General features: G+C 42.7%; 1 protein-coding gene across 1 annotated transcript; it reads right to left on the reverse strand.

Annotated features, from left to right (window-relative positions):
* Positions 1 to 6485: 6485 nt before the first annotated feature.
* On the reverse strand, positions 6486 to 26557 carry NOS2 (nitric oxide synthase 2). Its single transcript, XM_082328160.1, has 27 exons — positions 26470 to 26557; positions 24828 to 25003; positions 23584 to 23680; positions 22876 to 22998; positions 22637 to 22785; positions 20417 to 20579; positions 19876 to 19967; positions 19335 to 19476; positions 18792 to 18931; positions 18070 to 18244; positions 17203 to 17304; positions 16353 to 16547; positions 15923 to 16005; positions 15451 to 15595; positions 15120 to 15224; positions 14903 to 14952; positions 14633 to 14807; positions 14022 to 14154; positions 13537 to 13615; positions 12435 to 12613; positions 11622 to 11785; positions 10607 to 10817; positions 10097 to 10184; positions 9533 to 9654; positions 8785 to 8933; positions 7835 to 8029; positions 6486 to 7236 (listed from the first exon to the last, which is right to left on the reverse strand). Exons 2-27 carry the CDS (start codon positions 24932 to 24934, stop codon positions 7123 to 7125), a joined length of 3477 nt encoding a protein of 1158 aa, XP_082184286.1. The 5' UTR covers positions 24935 to 25003; positions 26470 to 26557; the 3' UTR covers positions 6486 to 7122.
* Positions 26558 to 26636: the final 79 nt, after the last annotated feature.

The raw sequence follows: 26636 nt of genomic DNA on the forward strand, positions 1-26636 counted from the left end.
ACCAACAGTTTCTGTATTAGTTTATGCAACCAGGAAAAAAAAAAGTGCACTCTATGCTAATGAAATTCTGGATCTGTAGGAACCTTTTCAGTGAATAAATCTTTGCTCTGGATAAAGCGAGTGTTACAGAACTGTGGTCTGGCCTTTTTCCCCCTCACCTACGTGGAGCCAAATTAAAACGGGAGCAGATTTCCAGTAACACGGGGCTGCGTAGGACAGCCGGTGCTGGGGGACCCGCGGGACGCCGAGGCGTCGCACCCCTCGCCGAGGCGAGCGCAGCAGCGGCGCTGGGAGGCTGCGGGATTCCAGGTGCTGTCGGGTCCTAGGGAATTCACCACCAAGAGAGAAACCCGAAAAGCCCTCAGTGCCTTTCCACTCTCGTTCACCCTCGGGGAAACGGTGGCCCCGTCCCAGCTGAACGCGCCTCCCGCTAAGCAGCGGGAGATACGCTCTGGGTTTCAAGTCAGGGCAAGATGTTTAAAGACCAGAAAGTGCGGGAGGTCTGCAGGGAGAGAAGTGGACGGACAGAGGCGACGGCCCCGCCGCGACGCGCGAGCCGACGCGCGTGGAGGTCACCAGCTCCATCGTCACTTGTAGCGCGGTTCCTCCCCTCCTCCCTGCCCCTCGCTTGTCCGAGTGAAGCAGCAGGAGGGGGCTTCCCCTCATTTCCCCCTTTCCTTCCCCACGCTCACACCCGACAGACGCGGGGCGACCCACGCCGGAGGGGCCAGCCCTGGGGTAAACGGCCAGAGAGGGACCCTCGCGACGGGCGAGGGCGGCCCCGGCGCCCAGAAACCCGCGGGGGAGCGCAGAGCCCCCGGCGCCGCCGGGGCTGGGGGCCCCTTGCCGCCAAGCTGTGCCGAAGCCGGCCTGCCCCGCCAGCCTCGGCGCGCCTTAAAAACCCTTCTCTGACTCGGGCAGGAATAAGCAGCGATCGCGACAGAAGAAGTCCTGTTTCTAGGAATCCTGTTGCAACAGAGAAGCTCTTGGAATAACGAGCTGAAGCAAAGGGTGACAGAAGTTTTAGCTCATACAAGGAAAAAAAAAAAACAACAAAAAAAAATCAGCATTACAGCTTCTGTCTGTAGCCCCTGCTGTGTCTGACAGCTTGCTCTCACTAGACTGACTTGTTAATTTACGGCCCTTGAGCCCATTTGCTTTCCTCCCGCTGCGTTAGCTGTCAGCCACCGACACCCTTCCACAGATGAAATTACACGCGCGTCTTTTCTGCAAGCTCGGTTCGTTTTGTTTCCTCTTAGAAGCCAAAGCGAAGAGGCCTCCGGTCACAGGGCGGCGGGCAAGCTGGCTCCGGCTCCCGCCACCGGCCGCCACCGGGCCCGCGCCTTCTGCTTGCCGTAACCGGGATTCTTCCAACCAACCCCGACGGGAGGCAGAGGCGGGGCGGGGCCGGGGCGGGGCCCCCTTCCCCGGGCCGCGGTCGCCCCCCGGCGGCGGCTGCCGGCCATTGCAGCCCTGCGTCCCCGGGGCCCTGCCGCCCTCCCCCCGCGCCGACGTACGAGGCTGAAAGCTGTTGAGTCCATTTGCCATTCGCAAAGAACGTCCCGTCCCCCCCGGATACAACGGGCCGAGTTATTTCGTGGCTTAAGAGCTCCATAATGTAGTTCCACTGAGGCACTAAACCATGCTGAGCAGCCGCCTCCCACCCCCGTGCGCCTCCAGGCCGTTCCTCAGAGCCCCGTCACCTTTCCCGCTCCTCGCCCCGCCGGCGCCCGCAGCCTGGCCGGTACGCGGCGATGGGCCCGGCCTGCGCGCAAACCCGACCCGGCCTCCGCCGCCTCCGGGGGCCTCCCGCCGCCTCCCGGGGGGCCTCCCGCCGCCTCCCGGGGGCCGGAGCTCCGCGGGCTCCCTCCGGGCGGCCGCTGCCTGCAGTCAACCTCGGCAGCTTGGGTCCCCCGCGGGCCCTGCAGGAGCCCCCGGCTGCGCCGGGCCCCTCCAGCACGGCCCCGGCACCCAGAGGGAGCTGGGCACCCACCCGGAGCCCCCAGGAGCCCCCCACAACCTCTTCACCTGGGGAGCGGGGGAAGAGCCCTGCCGGGGGGCGCAGGCTGCTTGGCTCTCCTCAGTGGAAGCGACATTGCAGCGCGTTAATTAATCCCAGGAACCTTACGCTGCTGCCAAACAGCTCTGTGCTGGAAATAACGGCAGCTCCGCACTGTCCCGCAGCGAAAAGCCGAGGCATTATAAAAGCGCAATTTACGTTTCATCCATCTTATCTAGATGTTTCATATGCAGACAATAAAAAGCTTAACATAAGTTGAGCTTTGCTGTCCTTCACGAAGAATATGAAATAATGAATTTAATTCTCAATTAAACTTGAAGGGCAAGGGTGTTTAATTTAAAAAAAAAACCAAACAAAAAACCATCCTCAAGCATAAAGGTTGATTTCCACCAGCTGCCAACTAGAACAGTTTGATATTCGCCTGGCCACAGTTACATCCGAGCGGTCGCAACCTGCTTGTCTGAAGCACCAACAGCTTCTCATCCTCCCGCAGCGCGGCAGCCGCTGGGCGACGCAGCCCGCGAGCGGGGCCCGCCTGGAGAGGAGCAGCTCCCGGCACGAGCGCGCTCCTCTCGGATCAAGAGGCACGTCCATGCTGTCGCTGCGCGCGGAGCGGCTCGAGCCGATCTGCAGAGGGAAGCAGCACGTGGCAGCACCCCGCTGATCGCTAGGTCACCCTGCCGCCTTCTGCCAGAAAAGAAGTCCTCATTCCCACCAGAATACCCATACGGTGCCTCCCGCGCCCCCTCACCACCTTCCGTCCCACCGAGGACTTACAGCAAGCCTTGGTCTTATTTGCTTTGATACGAGGATTTTGTGGCTTTAGACTCCTCATCAGCCTGAAGGCAGGCGAAGATCGCGCTCCACCTAAACCTGGGCTTTGGGCAGAAAACCGCAGCCCACAACACCTCGCTAGGCACTCGTGGGGGAAGGAAGAGCGTGGTCCCCCAGGCGAGCTGCCACCCTCCCGGGGCAGGAATTCACGGTCAGCAAAGCTATTTTCTGTTATCGCTGGAGATGTTGCTGTGACCCAGGCTCTGGTTCGGAGACAAGATCCCCTGCGCAGCTTGACGCGCCATTACGTATCACAGCGAGACATCACTTAACGTTAGCAGCCACCTAGGAAGGCTGTCAAAGCACATTTTGTTTGAAAAAACTTAAATACTTGTCTCCCGCTGAAAGCCTAAAAACACTTCTTAACCTATGATTTATACAACACAGCGTACTCCTTCTGTTTAGATCATATTCTTAGATTTTTAAGAGCTTTTTAACAATATTTCTCTTTTATTGATGAATAGTCCAAAATTTTGTTTTCTCTGAACGACAACAAAAGCTCCCCCCCTTCTTTTTTTCTGAAGCAACCAGTACTCGCATCTCAACACAGACAAATTCAAGCACAGAGAACATTTGCAGCTCCGGACAGTTGTTTAAAATTGCATTTTAAACCTTAAAACCAGAGGGAACCATTTTGCCAGCCCCGTTTCCCGGCTATTCAGCAGCGCAGATGAACCATCGCCGCGCAGCCACAGAAAGGGGGGCTCATCCAGAGAAGGCACCGAACAACAACCCGCAACACGCACATCGGGCGACAAAGGAAGCGACCGAAGCGAGCGCCGGAGGCACCACACCACAGCTTCACCCCTCTCGGAGCTCGGCCGGTTCTTGCCCACAAAAGGCAGCAGTTCAAGCCCTCTCCTCGTCGCCCAACCCCGGCTTCCCAGCAGGGTTACTGGGGCAGGCAAGTCTCCCAGAATACACATAATATTTCAGAATACACATTCAGGGAGGAGAACCTCTCTGCACAGCTATAACATAATGCATCAATTTCAATTAAAAAAGAAATAAAAAAGCCTTTCGCCTACCTGAGCGCATTCTGCCTTCCTCATCCCGGAGCTGCCGGCCTCGCTCCCCACCACCCTGCGTCGGTGCCTCCCCGGGCTCTGCCCCAGGGCTCAGCTCTCCCTCGTTACCCCACGCTGATCAACCCCACCTGCGTGGCCCCGCACCCAGCAGGGCAGCAACGCCCGCGGGCTGGGCAGCCGCTCCAACTGCAGACACCTGAGTTCTCCCAGCATTTACCATAATGCAAGGTTTGAGCTGCTCTTACCTCTTAGCTATGCGATAACCTACTCGTGTCCTATCCATGTATTCCTTTCCTTTTCCTCAAGGGAAGAGGTTAAGTTAATAGATGTTACTTAAAAACAGGTCAAAAGTCTGCACAGACTGTTATTGTGCTCAGTCAACGTTAGATTGCTCCACAAACTTCAGAAACCCACTGGTCTGGCCGAGCCCTACGTATGGATGGGCTACAGGGCAGCAATCGCTGTGTCTCTACCGCAAGCCCAGGGACATACCCAGCTAGCACTGGGACTGATAACTCTCCGTGGCAACCCGTGGCTTAGCCGGACCGATTTACCCGCTGTTACCTGAGAGCACAAGGGAATTTTACCAACAACCAAAAGCAGCTAGGGAACCAGGCTAAGCAAAAGGTCTGCCCTTCACTGCCATGGCACGCAGCCTGTTTTGATGCTGAATTCCAGTAGAGCCATGTAAGTTGGGCTTAAGTGTTCATGAGACAAGCCCCTAATTGCTTCAGAAAGTGTTGATCTGTAATTCTCAGTCAGATCCCAAATCGGTGAGGTGCACAATCAACTCAGTAACTCTTAGCCCAGAGTAGTTCCTCTGCCTCTAGCAGCATTACTCAAGTGCTTAAACTAATGCACATGCTTAAATCCTTCACTGACTTGGGGCTGTAACGAACACTTTAATAACCGCGGAACAGGCTATTTGATCATCTTTGGGATTTTAAAAGGTATATTTTGTATCTGGTTTCTTAAATGAAGTTTCAGTTTTTATCTTGGAATAGAATAATTATCCACTGACCTTACCATCTGCACTTTATCTTCCCCATTTATTTCTGTAGAAAAAGCAATTATACACAGCTTCCGATCAGTGCTGCAATTGAAGTTAACTTACAGTTGGGACCAGTTTAAATAAATTCACAAAGAATTAAAACAGATCTCTGCTTTCCTTAATCCTTTCCTTTAACTGCCTTCTCACCTCTCTGCTAGGGGGAAATTTTTGCAATGGTGGAATTAAGATGAAAAGGTCCCCCAATAAAATTTGCCTCATCAGCTTAAAATATATAACTGGAAAGTCAGGCAGCTGCTGAGCTGGTACGCACACACTCGTGCCTCTTGCTCTGACTTGTCAGAGGCCCACAGAGGAACAGACGTGCTTGCTTTCCTGGCCAGCAGTTTCCAAGGGTGTCTCACATCTTCAGGACGTGGCTTTATCTAAGAGCACCCCAGTCTGCTCTCAACTCGGTATAAACAGCGTGACTTGTTTTTTCTGAGTTTCTGACCCCTCCAAATGAAAGTGAACTATGGTCCCTTAGCACACATGCAAGCATTTATAAAGGATGATGGTAATGCTTTAAAGTAAGTGATTACTTCGACAAGACACCTGAGATACAAAGAAAGGATCCTGGCAAGGAGATTCACCTATTCAGTCGTGCGCATGGAAAATGGGTCGGGCGGTGATGCACCTCCCAAGAGGGCAGGGAGCGCATTAGCACTCTGACGTACGGAACTTACTACTTGTTTCCTTTCGCTGGACTCATTTGAAGTCTGGGGCTCAGTGAGTCCTGGGCTCATGGAGAACTTTCTTAATGGAAACTGCAATTACCTTGTTCCACTTCCATCCCACCCCAAAAATCTCACATCAGTTAAACAAAGTATGAATAACACTCACGGCGTATATATACGCTAGGTGCCCACCAGGACTCCATAGGCGCCAGGAGCCTCCTCTGTCCTTTGCTCTCTTTGTACCTGCTGTCCTGTTCTCTGCCACCACTCTCCACGTGCTTTCCCCTATGCTGTAGTTTTGATCTTATGTCTAAGGCTGTCCTGGAGCACACGTGAATCACACTGTACATACACAGCACTGTTGGCTTTTGAGTCTCAACTCCTCCTTCATCAGATTCCAGCTCCTGGAGGCAAGGGATGACAGGAAAATCTCACCTTAAGCTTTTTTAATGGGATCATATAGCCCTGGTAATTTTAGAGAAAGAACTAAAAGCTCTGATATAACTGCAAGGCGTAGAAAGAGCCAAAGTCAAAATATAACTAGGGCAAAATATACGCTCTCATTGCTATTTTATATTCTTGCAGTTCGCAAGCCAATCTCACAGCCTGTGCTGCACATTCACACGTTCCGGGCAGTGACAAAAATGCCTAACAAATCTTGGGCAGACCGCCTAACTCCTGGGGACGGGCTCTTCGCTTATGGAAGGAGCATTGGTTGGAGCCCAAACCTACTTCAGCGGAACCCGAGAACTCACCCACCCCTACTTTCTTAAGCTGAAGCCAATAGCAAAAAGAGGTACATTTAATCCACACCGACTTGTTTGTCTCAATATAAAGGCATCTTTTATTACAAACAGGTCAAGTAAACCAGAGCATAGAATCCAAATGCACAAAGTGCTTTGAATTGTCTGAAATTACTGCCATAAGCTCTGTAACAACAATAATTCAGGTTCAAGTACAAAGCAGAATTCAAAACTACTACCTCCTCATGTATATACATTGGAAGTGTATGCAGCAGGTATTTCCACTTATGAACCATTATATTATTATTTCATTTGCAAATATTGTTTCATATTCAACAAGGCATGTGACTATACATTTCCAAGTGACACAGCCATCCATTTGCTTGCTTTAAAGTGGAGATAATACGCACAGTAAAACAACCTGATGTAAATAAATTCACAAAGATAAGCAGCACATTTCAAAAAAATATTTCAGTTCTAGCTTACACAGTAAAAAAAAAAATCTAGATTTTCCTTGTATTTACAAAAAAAAGCAGATTTATACTAGCATAGACTATTAAAAAAATAATTTGCATCTTCATTATTAAGATAATCTATTAAAAGAAGTCTCAGAATAAATAGCAACAATAGTTAAATTTAGTATTTTTCTTAATGAAGGCTGAGGTTTAGAAGTCAAATCCTACAATCATATACATGTGTATGATTTAACACGTATAAGAAAGAGGATTTGACCCTCTGTTTTTTTAAATAAAAACAAGCGTGCAAGTATTGTCTAAAACATAAGTTGATTCGTTCTTGGACTGGTGGGTTGCAAAGCTCTTACACCTCTTTTGACTTCATGTGGGAATACAGCCCCAAATATATCTTCATGGTATCGCTTTTGGCTCTGCAAAAAAAGAAGAGAAACCCCAGAGATTAATTAAATACTGCTAGCTCCTCCTTATGTGAGAGTTAAGTAACTGAAAGGTCCATTGCATTCGTATGACTGGGTCTGTGACAGTGGGCTTTTGTTACTGTCAATAAAAGGAACCTATCCGAATCCCAGACACACGTGCTCCAGGACGAGTTCTGGTAACAAAAGGGTCCTAAAAAGCCAGCAGACCCAGGCACTGTGTTTTCAGTGATGGGCCCACGAATTTCTTAAACTCACTTTCCTCCATTAGCACAACAAAGTCTCAAACTCTTGATGTTCCAGACACACTGCAAAGCTCATGTCCAGGACCCAAAGGGAGACAGTGGGGAAAATGGTAGATGTAATAGAAGAACACGATGTGTCACTCTTACACCCTAACCAAACAGGAACTATGCGTTTTAAATCACGGTGGGTGGACTAAGCTGATCACTTAAAGATTTTTTCCTTGTGCATTCTGCTGAAGAGAAGCTCCCGGCAGCCCGCAAGATCCTGAGTGTGACTTTGAAGCCTCCTGTAACCCATCCTGGAACACTGTCTGACTGGAAAGAACGCCTTGCGTATCACTGCATACCTTTAGCTGGAAGAAATACTCCTCTGCCTGCTGCTCATTGAGGTTCAGTTTTTTTGCAAGCATCCCTTTCAAAGTCTGAGCAACGTCCTTGGCCATGCGTACGTCTCCACAGACATACAGATGCCCTTCCTCCTTATGCAAGAGGCTGCACACTTTGGTGTCCAACTTGCTTTGAAGAATGTCTTGAACATAGACCTTAGAAACAGAAAAAGGATCATTAGACAAGGTTTCTTAAATGCTACTTTGGCTATTGGCTTTTCTAATTCAATGTGAATCTGTGTAGTAAGGTTCTAAATGCCCTATCTATTTCAGCTATGTGTTGCACCACAGTAAAGAGAAGAAAAATGTCTTCATGCTGTCTTTACAAGCCCCAGATCTGGAGGCTAGACCTATCTCCTGATTAAACTAGAGCAGACTAAGACTCTTCTTTTTTAGAACCAGTTACAACTGCCAAAGTCTCCTAACTTGCCAGGAGAGTAGCATAGCTAAAAAGAGGACAGCTTAAGTGCTGTTGTTTTCTCCAATCAAGATTTCATCTAAGCAAAATTAATTTCCAGGGTCACTGTGTCATTGAAATGGTGACAAACGGCCAGAGCCGACTCATTTCTAACTCATGGGCTAATCAAATCCTGCAAAATTCAAGGTTTCTGAAAATGTTCCAGCTTCTAGTTTCAAAGGCTGTTTGCACTTCAAGTTTTGATTATAAGTCTATTATGCCTCTCTATATGGCAATGAGGGTTTTGTATTTATATAGCTTGCTCGTATTGACGTTCACAGGGAGGTTCTCCTTTATTTTGCAGGAGCGGGGCCTTTTGTCACTTGTTCACAATACACTGAAGCAAAATGCTAACATTTTTTTTAAAGAACATTGTTAAACAGAGCCCAAATCTGAACTTGAGGGACCATTCTGAAAAGAGCCAACCCTTAGAGAACAAAGGAACCGGCCTTACTTTAGCTTGGCCAGGTTGTCTGGAGTAAGCTGTGTAGACTTCTTTCAGGACTCCTTTCCTCTTCATTTCCTCAGTTTCTTCTTTGTAGATGTGATCCACGTCTGGCTGCCGGCAGCCAAACAATAATGTCATGTCACCACCTTTGATCCCTGAAACCAACATTGGAAAGTGTTTTTGTCTTTCCTGGTAAGACCTATTCTCTCTTATGACCGTTCCCCAGAGAGGGCCCCGTTGTCACAGTAACTGGCTGTGTACAGCGGTCTGTACAGCTACCTTCTCATTAGCCTTTCTCACTAAACACCTGAGAAGGAGAGTGTGTGTGTCTCTGAGACAGCTGCTGATTTTAGGGTCTTGCAGCAGGACTGAACCTGCCCAAGTCCTTGGAGAACTGTGTGGAGCAGGTTCCCCAAACGGGCTGACGCAGGCAGGCTGAGGCGTTTCCTCTCCATATTGGGGCCCCGTGTGAGCGCCTGGGGCAGTCACTGACCATACCGAATTCACAAGGACACGTAGGCTGCTCCCTCCAAGTGACCAAATACCTCAAGACCACCAGAACGGTCTCAAGGGGGATGGATTAGCTGGTTCAGTGCGGTGTTCAGTCAGTCTTGGGATGACAAATCTCTGTGGGGTTTACTTGGCTAATGTTTCTGGGTGTCTCCATCTGCAGAGATTTTGTCTGTAGGACTAGGGATGTCTTCTGCTGCTGGACGAGTTATGGCCTCCCCCTTGTGGCAATCCCCATAAGTACCTTTCTTTTCCAAGTCATAGAGACGCTGCTGCCAGAAACTTCGGAAGGGAGCAATTCCTGTTCCTGGGCCGATCAGAATGCATGGCTTGGTTGGCTCCTCTGGGAGCTGGAATCCATTAGCACTAAAATGCAAAAATATGTTAATTAGGTAATGAGTTTATGACTGACTTCTCAGTGTCAGTTTCCTGAATGATTTTGAACAGCACATCCTAAGTTACCAAGTTGAAAGCAGTAATGGGGCTTCACTTGTTTCCTTAGCTTTACTTGCTCTAGAGTGGATGTGCTGACAGTGGGGATGGTATCATATGAATAGAATTCTTTCAGAATTTTCTAACGATTTATGATTTTACTCAACATAAGACATGGTAAAGGGCCTCATCTCTGGAAGACAGGGAGTTCCCTCTCTTCTCAAACTCAGATATTCCAACTTGCACTCACCAGGCACTTGAAAATCATAAGCAAACAATGAAAAAAAACACTGAAGAGGCTGAACTAAGAACTGCTGTTTGTTTGTTTGTTTGTGGGTTGTTTTTTTTTCTTCTTTTTTCTCTGTCGTACACTCACCTGCGTATAAAGCATGGGACTACTTCATTGAGAGCTATTGTATTCAGCCATGTGCTGCAAACTCCATGGTGCAAAGGCCCTTGTCCATCTAATCAGAGCAAAGGAAAATACCTCTGTCAGTATTCAAAAGCTCTCAGGTTTTAAAAAGACTGAGGTTTTTTTATACTTATATATATATATATCACTTTATACTTAAAGTTTATACTTAAAATTATGTTTATATATATACTTTATACTTAAAGTTTATATTTAAAATTATGTTTTTTAAATAAGTGTATATCTAGTAATGATGTATAAAACAAGGATACACTGATGATGATGCAGGATTTCAGGAAATCCTGACACGGTACGAACATCTGCACTGCAGTATGCTATTCTGCATGTATCACAATACAAACTTTTTGTTACAGATGTGCTTCATGCCATACGGCAGACACAGTTTTGTCACGAACCACAATGCAGCCTAAATATCATTTAATTAAGAGAGAAATGAAAACAACAATTCATTACCTCTTGTTCTGTAGTTTACGACTGCAACTGTCAGATGAATCTCTCTGGGTGTCATGTCGCAGGAGGAGCTGACAGAATAGTACCTGGGTTTCAGAAATGGCAGTTGAGTCAGTAAGAAAGCTGTTGAGACCTCAGCAGAAGGAAACTCCTCCAGGACCTCCAGGATGTTCGGGCTGTTGTAAAACTTCCATCTATTGTATTCTTCCGTGCTCTAAAAGCCAAAGGCCACCATCACAATGTTACCAGATCATGCTGAGTTCAGGAGAGCAGGAATATTTGAAGTGGCACTTAAAATAAGATTCCTGCTTTACATTCAATTAGATATGCAGGCAAATCACCCGAGAATTCTCAAAACTTTGCCTAAACCAATACTGGGGTTTCCTAAGAAATTGTTTGATTTTTGAAAACATAAGTACAGAATACCTGCTCTAATTTTCTCAGATACCAGCTCTCTCAGTGAGTATGTAGAAACTGCAGTACAATCTGTTTCTCAGACCCCTGCTATGGGATGTACAGAAGTGTATGGGCCCAGGTACTGATACCTGCTGAGCCTTGCTGAACCCAACAGGAGAAGCAAGCACTTAACACACCTATGAGTCATTGGCTACTTAAAGCGACATCCCTCTTACTCTCAAGGTACCAAATTCTCTGAAAAAAATATCTACCAGCTACCCTCCAACCCCTCCACCTCCAAACTGTAAGGTCTTTTAATGGTGTATTATCAGAAACCACCATAAGACAGGCAAGAGAAACAGGCAGGCAAAACGACCCACCCAGAACCACACAGGAAAGATCAGATCTAAAGAAATCTCTTGATTCCCATGCCCAAGTTGAGCTGCAAGACCACCCTTTCTCTCACCTTGGTTGGTTTTACAAGCACACAGAACATGTAACAGAGGGATAAAAACCAGGCACTATCACTACAAAAACTTCTTAGGCTTCTGCTACACAGTAAAAGGGCATCGGATGGGCCAGTACACAGCACTTCTAACATAAATCTAGCCCTAACACTTACCTGACATAAAACTTCCAGTCTCTGTTTGTCTCCTTCCGCTGTTACCAGCTGGGAGAGTTTTTTTAGGAGTTGCTGGGAGGGTGGAGTAGTGATATCAAGCAAGTATGTCAAAGCCTCAGGGAGTGTGCAGGCTGGGATCTTTTTGTCACTTTTCCAGTAGCCACCTGGAAATGAGGGAAGTAAAAGAACACTTGGCAATTCCCACGGCATTTGACAGCTGCAGAGCTTTGCAAAACTCAGTGTCCTTCAAAATAAGACTTCAGAGTAGGTTGCAGCAGATCTAGACCACAGGGCCCTTCTGAAAAGAGGTTAATGTGAGGGTTCAAACTTTTTGTAAGGGGAGGATCTGCTGCAGAGAATCACATGATAACAAAACACCACTTTAAAACGAAAAGTCTTTCATTTGAGGAAATCATCATTCTGTGTGTCAGAATCCTATGATTTAGCAGATTGTTCCTACTAAGATGGAAAAGATGGTCATGACGTGTAAATCTGTTTTAGGACTCTGATACGTAGCAACAATAAGCAAACTCTGTTGATTAATTTAATTGCGGTCCATGGCCAATTTAGCAACTGAATTACAAACAGTGTCAACCTAGGATAACTCTGTGAACACTGATGAAGTTACCATGGACTGCCAGAGTATGCAAAATCAGAATCTATAATTATAAGAATAACTAAAAGCATCAACAAAATCCTACTGAAACTTAAGAAAAGGATAACGGAATCAAATTCACTCTATAAAAATTCTCAGGAATTTTAGAGAAATCTGTCAAAAACCTCTGTGATTTTGTCTAAAGAGAACCAACTTACCATCAGCACAGGTTTCAAGTCTGACACTCTGATCAGCTGGAGGGGCATCCTTGACACGTGCAATGAGGCCACGGACTAATTCTGGCTGGTTGCCTGGGAAAATCCCGATATGTTCTCCGGGTAGGTAGCGCACTTCCTGATTAGTCTCACAGGAAAGCTTCACTAGAATGGTAACGCGACTAGAGGTAGAAAAAAAAAAAAGAGATCAGACAGATCTTGGTTATGTCGACAGGATTTCCCTTGAATTGCGCAGAAAAGGAACAAATCTGAAGTGACAGTTGGCAAGGGCTTACTTGTGTTCATTACCAAATTATCAGACCAGCTTAGTACTTCACGGAGACTTAAACAAATAATAGCCAGATATGTGAAGTACTTGAATCAAAACAAATGCGATGCTAAAGTGCTGCCTGATCTGTCCAGCATAGAATAAATGTGCCTGCAGTCAGCCAATGAAAGGAAGTCCAGCTCTGTTGAAGACTGAATAGCTGACATCTTAAACCAGCTCAGAGGGCGTCCCTTAAGATGACTGTATTTAGAAGAGGGATGAGAGAGACCTACCAGAGGATGTTGAAGAGCCTTTCATGGATGCTATTTCTAAGACATACGTTAGCACTGATTATCCTTTTGTATTTCTTTGTTTATTGTCTTGTCTCAGCTTGCTTCGCAGTACAACCGAATGCAGCAGCTTCTTGCACTATACCTTTTCCTTTTTTTCCTTTTTTTTTTTTTTTCTGCTAAGGGGCAATTTTTCCCCTAAATGAAGTAAACATTTGCCTGGCATGTAGCATACCAAGCAAGGGAGAGGGACCATAGGCCAGACCTTCCACATTCAGTAGGTATCAAAAGGCCATATCACAAAGTTATTTAGTTCGCTACACTTCCAGAGACTCTACTGGGCAATAGCTCCTATCTAACTCAGAGCCGAGACTGTACGTATTCTTGCGGTCTTGTGATAATGATTTACTTCTACTAATGATGGTACAAAATTCACATATATTCCTTAATAACTGTGGCGAGAAGATGTTTATAAGCAGGCATTTCAGACGTTTAAGATTTTAGTAAAATGTGGTATTGCAATATTCAAAAGAATGAGGTATCATACCTGGATTTTAAACTTTGAAGATTCTGTCTGAATTTCAGCTTCATGGGAATTATATCCTTGGCATGAATGTTTGCAAGTGCTGTTGAGAAAAGAGGACATGACTCATGGCAATTTTGTGATTAGGTTTGTTTAAAATGTCTTCAGATAATATACAGAAAAGAACTGAACCATGCTCGCTCTAGAATGCAATATACTTTTAGTCAATTATGTGTCCTATACGCATGCCTTCCCTGACTAAAAGTAGTTTATCTCAGCTTCTCTTCTGGGGCTGTCAAAATGTGTGCTAGTTCTCGTGGTCTGATGTTATTGCGCTGGAAAAGATAATGATTTATGCAATGTAAACCAATGTCTTTTTTTCCTGTGACCACTGTACTTTATTATATGAATTCTATCATCTTATGATGACCAATATCACTTCTAGAAAACCTTTACAGTTCAGACCTATCTGAAGCAAAACAGACAGAGGAGGTGTTGGGAGGTAATACCTTTAGCCAAGTCCATGGTTTGAGAATCATGCACTATCCTGTAATTCTTAGGATCCCAGCTTTCATTAGAGGTATATATCTCAGGCAACTGAATACTGTTTTTCCCACGGATGTTAAAAATGTCACAGGCAGTCTAGAAAAAAGAAGAAAATAAGGCTATTCATGGTAGAAAATGCTATTCTTAGTATTATCATAATCCTAATGGGGACATATCAGTTTCACAGATTGCTATTGTTTGTTGATTCTCTTGAGTTCAGTGATGCTATAGAGGTTCAGTGAGTTCAGTAAGGTTCCACTTCTATACCAATATAGCTAAAAAAAGGATCTACTTTGAAAAATTCTGATGCTACCACCCTTATTCGTACTGAGCATCCCACTGTCCAAAGGGTTTCATGGAACTTTATGTGAATATTAAAAAATAATAGAAAAGGGGCCCATTTCCCTCTTGAACTTAGGCAAGCAGTAGAAAAGAGGGGAGTTTGAAATTCAGATGTAAATCCAGATGTTTATTTTCCTTCATTTTCCCCCATTTTTATGGGATGCTAGTGAATACTGAAATAAAACGAATGAATGAACGAACTAAAATATGAGCTAACTATTTATATCATCACCTTGAACGCACTGACTGCCCATGTGCGAAAGGCTTCTTCTTGCCCATTGAGTTCATCTCCTTCACCTATTGGAATGAGCTGAGAAGCCCCGAGTTGGGCCAGTTTTTGGTCAATGGCATGAGCAAAGGCACAGAACTCTGGATACATGCTGGACCCCAAACCAAACACAGCATATCTGCAGAAGGAGATGAAAATAAGATCACTCCGTTATGCTAAATGAAATGCAGAAGGACTCAATCACATGCAAACCAAGTAACAAAGTATTTTTACCTCATTTTTTTTCTCAGCAATTTCAGGGTGAGCAAGGAGTTCTTCAAGGTCTGTATAAAAATTTATAAAATACTTAAGGTTAGAAAAATACTCTGCTTTAAAACAGAAGTGAGACCCTGATCCATATCTTACTGTGGTACATGGGACAAATGAAAGGGTTGTCTTTGGTCTCAGTCTTTGAGTTAAGCCTCATATATACTTCTGAGGTGAATATTACCTTTCCATTATTTGGAGAATCTCCATTTCCGAAAGTGCTAGTAACCACTAAAAGAAGCGTTTCTTTTTCCAGGTCACAGATGTTGTATTCATCCATGCACAGAATCTGGAAGATATAAAGCTCATGAGAAATTGCTAGCTGACATAAGAGCTAGCATTAGATATCTCTGTGAATGTCAGATGTCTATTGACCAAATTTACAAGGCATTATGCTAAATGAATACAAAATCAAAGTTCTAGTCCAACTTATATTTACCGGACATTCAAAACATAGGTTTAGAGAATGAAAAAGCTTACAGAAGCTGATAAAACTAGCCAAATTTCTTTCTTACCTTAGTGTTGAAGGCACAACTGAACAAGGTGCACAGATTGTTGGCTAGTGTTTCTGATTTGCCAGTCTCTGTTGCATAGATTACAGTGACCTTGGACCTGGTTGCCATTCTTTGTCGCATGAGTGAAGATGCAAAGAGTACAGCCCTGGGGGGGGGGGGGGGAGAAAAAAAAAAAAAATCACATATAATTTTTAATATAGCTACATAGTAATTCAGACTGATTCTGAAACAAGATAGGAAAGACTGATCTTGAGCATGGCTTTTCCTTGGAAGATTGTTCAGAACCAATACACTATAGATAGCCCTGAATAAGAATCTTAGATGTGAGTATTACCTGTGGACAGGTAAGTCTGATTCAAACAATTCAAGTGGTTCCTACTGTAGTAATTATTAAAAAAAAATGCGGAACAGAAACGTCACAAGAATAGAATATTTGGACAAAAGCATGAAGACTCTTACTTGAACAACTTACTTTGCCAAGATGCTAAACTTTATTTTGTTTTTCTTTGGTCTCCGGGTCTCATCATGCCAGACATGTGTTTTCCATGCATCCACCTTTAAAAAAAAAAAGTTAAGCTTTAGGTAAGGAATGTAAAATAATACATATACAATTTGTATATCTTTGAAAGGGCCAGACTGACTAGAATCTGTGTATACAATCCACTGTGTACAAATACAGGATCAGTCTCTGTAGCATTAAACTGCATTTCACTTACAGCTTGAGAATTCAACAGAACTAATATAGCCTTCCACAGTATTACAGATATTGGCTGCTACTTATGAATCTCTGTAGTGAACTTTCATTAACCAGAGCTTCTCATTCAGACTTCTTCAGGTTCCATAGTATCATCTGTACTGCTGAAGTTGTCTACTAGAATTGTATTTTTCTGGATAATGTGTACCTGGTAGTAATAGAAGGGAGTGAGGACGTAGTTCAACATCTCCTGGTGGAACACGGGGGTTATGCTCCCTGATATAGGAGGTACAATCCACACCCAGTCAGCCGGGCAGCCTCCTCGCACACGGTACTCATTCTGCATGTATTTCATGAAGGACTCGGCAGCTGAGTGGTGATCCATGATCGTCACATTTTGTTTCTAGAATAATTGCAAAAAGAAAGACATACATTAAAAAGCCCATTCTGCTTTTCTTCCTGATAAAGTAATCTTTTTGCTTTGCTCAGTATTTCAAGGACTTTATACAGTGCTGGGAAATATTTACTATTGGCAATTATATAGATACAGATTGAGGTGGACCTTTGATTAAGGACTCCTATGTCCTTTTTTAATTTTTTTTTTTTTTTTTTTTTTTTTTTTAACATCAGCATTTTACCTCTCCAGCACTGGGAGTGCATGCTGAAAAGCCCCTGATTCATTTTTACCCATCTTTCATATTGCTGTGATATGTTAAATGAACTGTAATTGTAAATAAAAGATATTAATCCAACGGCTTTACATAGATTTTGACACTTAGACATATGTGTTAAAAAGAGGAACAATCTTGCCCTTAACTTCCTTTTCTTTTTCTCTCCCTTCTGCCTTCACCCGAGATTTTTTTCTGGCAACAACAGGAAATATGGATTCCTCTACTTTCCCAGGTGTAAATCAAGAGTAACTCTATTGGAATTACACTGATGACCTCCATTGAGCATTGGTCCACGGGCACTATACTTGTATAAAGCTGTTACAAGTGAAAGGGAAAAGGGGCACAGGATATTCAGTGTCTCTCCAGATACCACCCTTGTTGACTTACTTGGAAGCTATGAAGCACAGCCACATTTATCTCTACAACAGCTCGGTCTTTCCATAATGATGAAAGTTTGTTTGTTTCCAGTCCCATTCTTCTTCCTACCTCCTACATGTGAAAAAGAGAGAGAAAAGGGAAAAGCAAATTTACTATGTGGGACTTCAACCTCATGACTTCTCCTCCTCATCACGATAATATGCAGGAAGAAGTATTGTGGAAGGGGGAAGAGTCAATCTTATGCTGGGGAAAGCGATGGCAGCGGAAACACTTGAGATTAGAGGTAAACTTGAATTATGGAGTCCTGGTTCTTGAGGCTATTCCAGTTTGGTGAAGTGAGGAGTGGTTTTCTCCTGGACTAAATGGTTTAAAAAGTGGCAGCAGCTGGTTATAAGTCATCATTGTTAATTTGTAATGGTGAGGTGCCCCAGACCTGCAGCTAACAACCAGGACTCCACTGCCTTGTCAACAGCAGACTGGAACTGACAGAAATACACCTCTGAGAAATGTACAGTCAGAGACCGAAAGTCCTGAATCAGCAGGACTCAGGGTAAAATTGGGGAAGAACTCACTTTGGACAGCATTTTCTATATTTTTTTTACAGTTGCAGTTTCACCATTCCAGTCAGGTATTTGGAACAGATACTGTCAGAACACTGTAAAAACAGTCATACAATCTGGCAGTCATAATCTTCGCAGAAATTCAAGATGTCCCACAACAGTCAGGGTATTGTGTCAGATTAGCACTGAAGTGAGGGTGTGATGTAAATACAACACCCATCCCAGCAAAGACCGATAGCGTCTCTTTTTCAAAAACGCTCCACCCACCAAGTTCATTCCCTTCACAGACCAACACACTTCTACTTCAGAAGATTACCTTCAGGATGTTGTATCGCTGTACATCACAGAAGTCTCTCACTCCTATCTCTGACCCCATGTACCAGCCATTGAAAGGACACCCAGTAAATTCCAGGCCTCCCACCTCAAGAAGCATGTTGGCAACAGCAGGCAGCGCATACCACTTCAGATCTAACTCCTTAAACCATTCATACCTGTTAAACAAGCATTTTGATTTATTACTTTGTGTGTCTTTTCGGCCTTTAGGCGGTAACCAGAAAAGTCCAGGAAGAGGAATGAAGCACATTCTGCAAAAGCTCCTAACAGTTCTCATTTACAATGTGGTAACTGGGAACTGCCAGCTAAAGAAACTGCCGAACAGTACAGGAGAGTTCTGCAATCTGCAGGCCACTCCCAAAGCAAACGTGAAGAAAAAAAACAGAGAAAGGCAATAAACATTTTGTTGTCAGTGCAGCCATATTTTATATGTGTTTTACACTGGCATAAGAAATGATGATTTTTTAAATTCTGAATATGATTGAAATGTAGATTGGGAAAAGAAGATTTCCAACAAAATTACTATTGGCTTCCTTAATTTAAATCTCATTTCATTGTTCTAAGAGGCATTTTATCTTTCAGGACAATTTACCATAATTTCATCCTAACAAAGAACTCATAAAATGACTGCCACAGACGCAGGCTAATAACCTGCCAAGGTGAGGCAGAGGCAAAAATGTAATTATCTAAATCTTGTGTGCTTACTTTGGATGCTCCATTGGCACTTCGAGGACAATTTCTGGCGGGAATTCAAATATTTCTGGGTCTTGGCCATTTGCTTGGAGAACCAGTGGAACTACATCAAAGCGGCCATATTTCGGCTTCCACCCAAGCTCAATGCACAACTGTAAATAAAGAAAGTACGTTTTGGGGTTTTTTAGGTTTCCCCCCCTGGATTTGAAGACAAAGGAATCTTAACGCTCTAAAACCTGCTGAGGTAAATTCTAAGTGATAAAGGTTATCTTTCCCATTCAAACAATGTTGAGTCAGGTTGTTCAAGTACTGATTGTGTCCCTGACTTAAGGACAGCATTAGCTCACCCTGTTCTGAGAAGGAGGGGAGTATTTTTATATCAGGATTGTAAATAATTATTGCTCCAGCCTGCATCTAGAACCTGTGGGCAGAACATCCCATTCACTCCTTACCGCCACACTTCTCTCCCACTCCGCATAAACGTGCAAGAAAAAAAAAAAAAAGACAGATGGGTTAGACAAGGTGGAAAGCACGATTCTGTATTTGAAACCGTACCTGTGTAAACTCCACACTGGCAGGGTCTCCTACGATAGACCCATCTGGCATTTGATATCCAGCATAGCGGATGAGCTGGCTGTTCCAAACACGGAAATCGTGTTTCCCATCGGTCCTCTGGGGGAAGATAGTGATGGCTGATCTGCCCAGAGAGACAATCAAATCCCGTTACACCACAGCAGCACATCAAAAACATTCTAATTACTAAGACATAAATTGTTACCAACACCAATTATTTTATATTTCTAAAATAAACATCAGTAGAAATAAAAACTTTCATCTTCTCTCCCCACCGCCCTCAATCTTCAAATCATCTCTTTTTCCCAGGAATTACAAGAGATTTTGCAACATCAGCCATGAAAGTTACAAAATTTCAAAGCGGTTGGTGGTACACGAGAGGAACATATAAGTACCAGGAGAATTAAGAGCAGAGACAAGTTGTCAAAATATTTAGACAGAGCATTTCAGGTCTTATGTAGAGTTTTGAATCCATATCTGGATGCAATTTTTGTTGTTTAAAATTAAAATTAAAGAGACCTACCTTATATTTCCATTGTTTGTGGCATACTGAATATGACGACAGATATGCTCAAACATTTCCTTCGCTGTTTTACAATCACGTGCATCAAATACCTATATGTTCCCAAAAGAAATGTAAAGAAAAAACCTGATTTTGAAACAGTAATGTCAGCTCATTATTTTTCTTATGCACTTAAGGAAAGGAAAGATTAAGGAAATAAGTGACATGAAAAATCAGTATTTCTTCATTTAATTGTAGCTCCACAAGGAAAGGTTAATTGTTATTGTTCTTATAGGCATCATTTTCACATGTAACAATCCTCCAAGGACTAAGACATGCACCTGATTCCACAACATAGCTGGTTCCTATGCTAGCACCCCTACAGCTGTTTTCATTCAACTATGAATCAGAGAACTAAAAAAAAAAATGTTGATCTTATGATATGTACAGGAGGGAGTAGTCCTCAGTTGAAGCAACTGGTGTATTTTACCAAAGTAAAGGACATTCTTGTGATTTACAGCAGATGACTATTTGGCCCATACTGTCCAGACTCATAGGTTACCTGTAGATTGGACCACTGGATTCTCCCAATACACCGAGGTGCATTCCTCCAGGCCTGTTTGGCAGCAAAGATCAGTTCATCCTTTGTCAGATGGTAGGTTCCTGTTGTGTCTATCTCCTTGGTCACTGTTTCCAGTCGGTCCAGGTGTTCTTCTATTTTTGGCCTTTTGAACAGGAAACAGCCATGGAAAGAAACAATCAGAATTTCATTACTTAGAACTGATTTAAATTGCAGACCTTCTTCTTATGTTCTGGGTCAAGAAGAGCACAGGCATTGCTGAAGCCATAAAGCTTCTGAGCATCCTTTTGCACGAGAAGACTTCTACTTACATCACTGATTTTATCTGCCAGGATGCAGGTAGATTTCCAGGGAGGGGATTAGCATCTGTGTAGGCTGAGATATGGCCAGTTTGGATAAGCCCTGAAAAACCTGTCCCTGTTATAAATCTACACTCTCTGGATGTGAAACAGAGCAACCTAAAATACTCTATCCTTTATGAAAACATCCATCACCTCATGAAGTCAGCAATTTCACTGTGCTTCGGCTGTGAGAAGTCACCATCATCTACTCCCCACCTTCCCTCCACTGCACCACACTTTTGTCCCCAAAGCATAGTTGTTTTCCATTGCAGCAGTCTAGGGTCTGAGATTTTTATCAAAAAGCAGGGGGTATTCCAGGTAAAGGGATGACTTAAGTACCTAGGAGTCTGACTGAGGACTGGTGAGGAGAATTTTTCCTGGCTTCAGAACTTAGGAACAGTACTTACTGAGTGCAAATGACAGAGCTTACTAGCCTAATGAAGAAACTAACACAGCAGAAATTTAAGTAGCCGTCCTTTCACCACCCAACGCATACATAGATTGGTCACAAGCTTTTCTGTATAAGTTTTCAGTTTAAATTTGGATTTTCTAGATTAGTTTTGAAAAAATTGTCAAATCACAAGCAAATGAAAAGTAGGGAACAGGCTAGCTTCAGCCCAAAAGCAGGATTATAGAGACTGTCCTCTCAAAGTTCTATTATTTTCACAGGGACACGGCTCTTCTGAGCAAAGCAAGTAGGATTTTCATTCCTAAAAGGAAGTGCTGAGCAATTCCTTTGTCAGAGAAACCAACTCTAAAATTCTTTAGTTTGATAAGAGAGAATGAAGTCAAAACATTAGGAAATATTTATCACAGCACAGACAAAAATTGTTTTGTTGGCTTACAGACAGAATGAAAATAGCCTGCACTGTCTGAGAGTTTTCACATTTTCAACAGGATGAAAGATCAAGGGCAAGCATGTAAGATAGTGTAAATCAATGTGATCAAATAGCCACGAGCAGAAACACAGGGATGTGCAAATGTAATACGCTGGCAAGTGAGCACAGTCTGTGTAAGACAGGGACTTTCAGAAAGATTCAGATGGAAGAAAGCTTTGTAGAAGAGTTCAAAGTGTCTAAAGAAGTAGCCATTATGTGGCTGAGTCCCTTTGAAAGTCTGATAATGTTTTATAATGGGATGAGCAAACATTGAATTGTCATTTGAAAGCTTGTCACATGAAAACTTTGTCACTGCAAACTCTTGGACCCCAACCAGATGTTCCAGCTTTTCCCGCAACAAGATGCCTCTGCACCATGTCCATTTTTGCAAAAACAAAAACGTCTTTCCTGAAGCTAGAGCACCCCTCTCGGCATGCTCAGTGAGCTTATGTTGATGATAGCACAGAGCAAGGTTGAGAAGCAAGAGGCTGGCCTTCCAATCTTTGGCTAAAGCCTTGAGAGTCAAAACAGAGAAGAAAAGGACACAGAGAAAAGATACTTGGAACAGCACAAACAAAAAGCTTTATCCACATTATTCACGTCTAAGACTGATCTGAGTGGGAGCTAATCCCATTAACATCCAATGTTAAGAAAACAGAAGGTAACATTCTGGAAGAGTCCTAACCAAGCTGCTTATTATAAATGTACAATAATGTAACACACTTCAAAGGGATGGGGCTGAGGAATGCACTGTATGGAGTTCACTTCTGTATTCCCAAGACCTGGGATTGGTGGATATAGCATATGAAGTGCAGTAATAGTTTAATTTCCTTTTCTAATAGTCCTTATCTATTCTTTGAATGTATGCTCTTTAACGGGATAGTTACCGATAGCTGTGAAGAAACTAAACACTCCTATAGTCTCATAGACAGGTAGGTAGGCAGAAGACTTTTATACCAAAAATGAAGGTAAAGTTGGCTTACTCTTTAAATGAACTGTAGTACTGCTTGAGAAAGTCTATTGCCTGAGGTAAAAGCTCGGCTGGTGGAACTGGTCCATCTCTAGTACCTCTCACCAGGCCCTTTGGGGTCATGAGTGCCCCCTGGCAGGCTTTGGTCCGGCAGTTAATAACCTGAAAAACAATAAAATATCAAAAACCAATGTTGCACTCTGTATCTTTTCAAAGTTATGAAAAATCACTGTTCAGGCTTCCATATCTTACCTCCTTTGCTGTCAGGTGTAGTGTGTCGAGAAAGCTGGATCCATTTTCCAAGTTTCTTACTTTTACATGTCTTGGACATCTTGATATTTGGTTTGAAGCCTTGATACCATTTTGGGGGGGGTTCTGGACACAGAAAAAATAAAAATACATACTGTCTTCAAACCTATTAAATATCTTAAAGCTTCACTTTTAGTTTTATTTGACCATTAAAATGCTACAAATTAAGTTCAAGAAACTAGGTATAAACGTGATCTTCTCCGACGTGTGTTTATTGAGTACAAAACCATTGACCTAATCCACAGTTTGATATGAAATGGGAAAAAAAAAAGTATTTTTGTAATAACCAAACAATATCTGCCACTGCAAACACCTTTTTAATTTTAATAAGGCCCCTTAATATAATAGTCACAGTCTCAGGAAAACAGTGAACCAGACAATTTTAGAGAAAGGACATGTTTGTTACTAGAGGCCACGTTTTCAAAGGTGAATAAAGGAATTGGGCACTCCAATTCCACTGGGTCACATCTTTTCCTTAAGTCTTAGCAAAGATCCTTTTTCTTCAGAAAAGATCTCTCATCCAAAGATCTCACAGCGGCGCTAACCTCATGTAACGACGGTTAGTCCCCACATGAGAGCTTTGAGAAGTTTTGAGCAGTAAGCACAACCCGTGTGAAGTGTTAGTATCAAACAACGGCACTAAAAACAGACCTCTCTCCCATCACTGGCCTTTGCTGAAGTTATGATAGGCGGCATCTCTATCTGCTTCTTGCTCAGATCATACAACTTGGCATCATCATTTTCTAAGCTTTAAAAGAGAAAGACAATTCAGTATTAATGCAACGTGCCTAGTTTTTGATAGTTTTACCTGCAGCATCAGCAGGGAGAAGCTCAGAGCTGTCTCTGAAAGATGTACTGAGTCAATAAGCCAACCGTTCGCAGCAGCGTGAGGGGTGGAGTGGACTAGAAGTCAATAAAAAAGCTAGAATCACCCTTTCCAGATCACTACGTGGGAAGGAAAACAATAGATATGGCCTGGAATGGTAAGGGTTGAGTATCATTGCTGTAAGCTAAACAAAGGACATCTGTCCCAGATGATCTGGCCAGAAAATACTCAGAGGGATTGAACAAAGAGGTTGAAATCTTCAGGGAAATGTGTGAAAATTTCAGCTAGGTCCAGTCTCCAGCCCATTAAGCAAATAACATACTTTTACATTAATTTCCTTTGTTTTCGGCATTAAGTGTTACATTCTGAACTCCTACTTTTTAATTTGGATATCAGGTTTCAGAAGGTGTTCAAAAACACCCAAGAGGCATCCAGACCACAAACGCCAAACAAAACTCTTAGTTTGGAGAGGACAATGATGTGTTTTAGCTAGCAGAGCGTATGTGATCACCCGCTTCCACTAGTCAGCCTCACGTATCTTCACATTTGAATATAAACTACTTTGAGTAATGACAGGAAAGGGTAGGGAATGGGCAGAGAAAGAAATGGTATGCAATAGAAAACTGAAATAAGTAACGGCCTGAAAACGGAGAAATTTAATATGCACATGCAATTTATTTTATACAGTGTCTTGTATAAATTGTATCACAGAAATACTTTACCAACTTCGTTACAGCCTTAATAATCACTTTGATAATTTTTATAGCATACACATGCCTCCTAAGTCCCAGCATACATGAAACCATTATAACACACCAAATAAATTTAGAGCTATGAAAGAGAAAGCAAGATGATTTCTTTCCTCAATGGCTGTATAACTTAGACACAAAAGCTTAAATGTACCGTACCAAGTCAACGCCACCCAGCGACCACCAGGGACAACTGTTCCATGGTTAATATTATTGCTTTGGAAACACATTACAGGTTTCTCCAGAACCCATGTCACTTAATATCTTCCCTTTTCAAATGAAAGTGAAACTATGAAACCATTAAAAGACAAAGATCTTACCCATGGATCTTCTTATCTTCCTCCACGTTATTATTTATATCCTTCTCTTCAGAGCACTTGTACTTAGCAGCACGAGGTCTGAATGCAAACTGCCACGGGCACAACATTTTGTACGCTTTATTTGTGATTTTTGTTCACAGTGCTGAAATCTTGTTTTGTGTGATGTGGGAACAATTCTGAGGAGGGAAAAAAAACAAGGTCAGTTTTTAACTAAGAAGGTAACTCCCTTTAAAATTATGCAGAAACTCACCAGACTAACTGATCTAATTAACATCCTGTTTTTAAAAATGAAAATTGCTTGACTGTTAGAATAGTGATACTAAAACTAACAGTTCTCTTTGTCAGCGTAATGCCGCAGCCACACCTTACTCTAAAAATAGTGGCAAGAGAATTTCAAATGTCCCCCATTTGCAAAAACCAGCAAATATCAGTGTCTAAGAAAACCACATGCATGCTTTACTTCTATGAAAAAACACGCCTTGACACTTTTTTTTTTTAAGTTCCATGTTTTTCAGAAGTTTGTTAAGTGTTATCAAATGTTCTGTGAATTCACATCCCTATATGCTAGCTAGGAAAAGGGATGGAAAATGTTGCTGTGTTGTTCACATAGTAATGAAAAAAAGAAATTGGTCTGTAAATTAACCAAAATGTTTTGCAATGTATTCACCTGCCAGAGACAAATGGAATTCTGAGATTCTGAATTTTGTATTTTGTAAGATATATATACATAGCACATATTTGAATGTTACCTATAATGCTATTTAATGCTATTCATTTTAACATACATTTTCCGCTAATTTCTGATCCTATTTTTGTGCTAGGGAAGCTGTGACAGAGGAAAAAGAGCAACTAGTAAATTGCTAGGTAAAGCAGAATTAGCCTCAGTGTTTGAATCTGGTTCATAACAGAAATAAAAACCTGATGTTTCAAAGAATTAAAGAAAAAAAATATACATTTCCGCATATTTCTGATGTAGATTACGTATTCTTTTGTTATTTGTATTGCTTTTTCAGTAAAATTTATATTGCTGGGCTCCCAAGATGCTGTCTGCTGTAAAATCACACAAGAAAATAAATCCATTCAACTATCTGCGCAGAAGCTGTAAGGTGTTGGGACTCATCTATTAATCCAAGTAAAAGAAATAGTGTGTAATAAACATTTCTGTATAGTTACAAAATAGGAACAAATCTAAATTACTATTCTGCAATAAAAAATGCTGCAGTGTGCATATACATTTTTGTAAAACAGAGGGGGGAAAAAGAGAGAAGGAAGAGATCGGGAGAAAGAAAGAAAAGAAAGAAAGAAAGTTAGAAAGAAAGAAAGAAAGAGATAGAAAAAGAGAAATAGAGAAAAAGGGAAAAAGGAAAAAATAAAAAAGAAAACCAGAACAAAAAGAAAAACAATACAGAGGGGAAAAGAAGAAAAAGAGGGGGAAAGAGGGAAAAAGAGGGAAAAGAAAAATAACAAAAGGAAAAAAATATGAATAAAAAGAAAAAAGAAGGAAAAAAAGAAAAAGAGAGAAGAGAGAAGACTCACATTTCCATTCACTGGCATTCAGAGTAAGAACTTGCTTGCTTTTCGTGTTCTCCACAACAGGGTTCTTTAAATAGCATTTACAATATTACCTGTTACATGCACAAACCTTTCAATCAGCAGAAAGGGGGAGGAAGTTTTCAGAGCAGCGGGACAGCTTGGAAATAAAACAGGAGACTGATTCCAACACTTTACTCCTAATATGGAAAAAAAAAAATACAGTGTGCAATATAATTACTTCACTTGCGAGCTGCAGTAAGCGAATGGCAAACTGAA

The sequence above is a fragment of the Platalea leucorodia genome, assembly GCF_965183815.1.
Source record: "Platalea leucorodia genome assembly, chromosome: 16".
NCBI classification, from domain to species: domain Eukaryota; kingdom Metazoa; phylum Chordata; class Aves; order Pelecaniformes; family Threskiornithidae; genus Platalea; species Platalea leucorodia.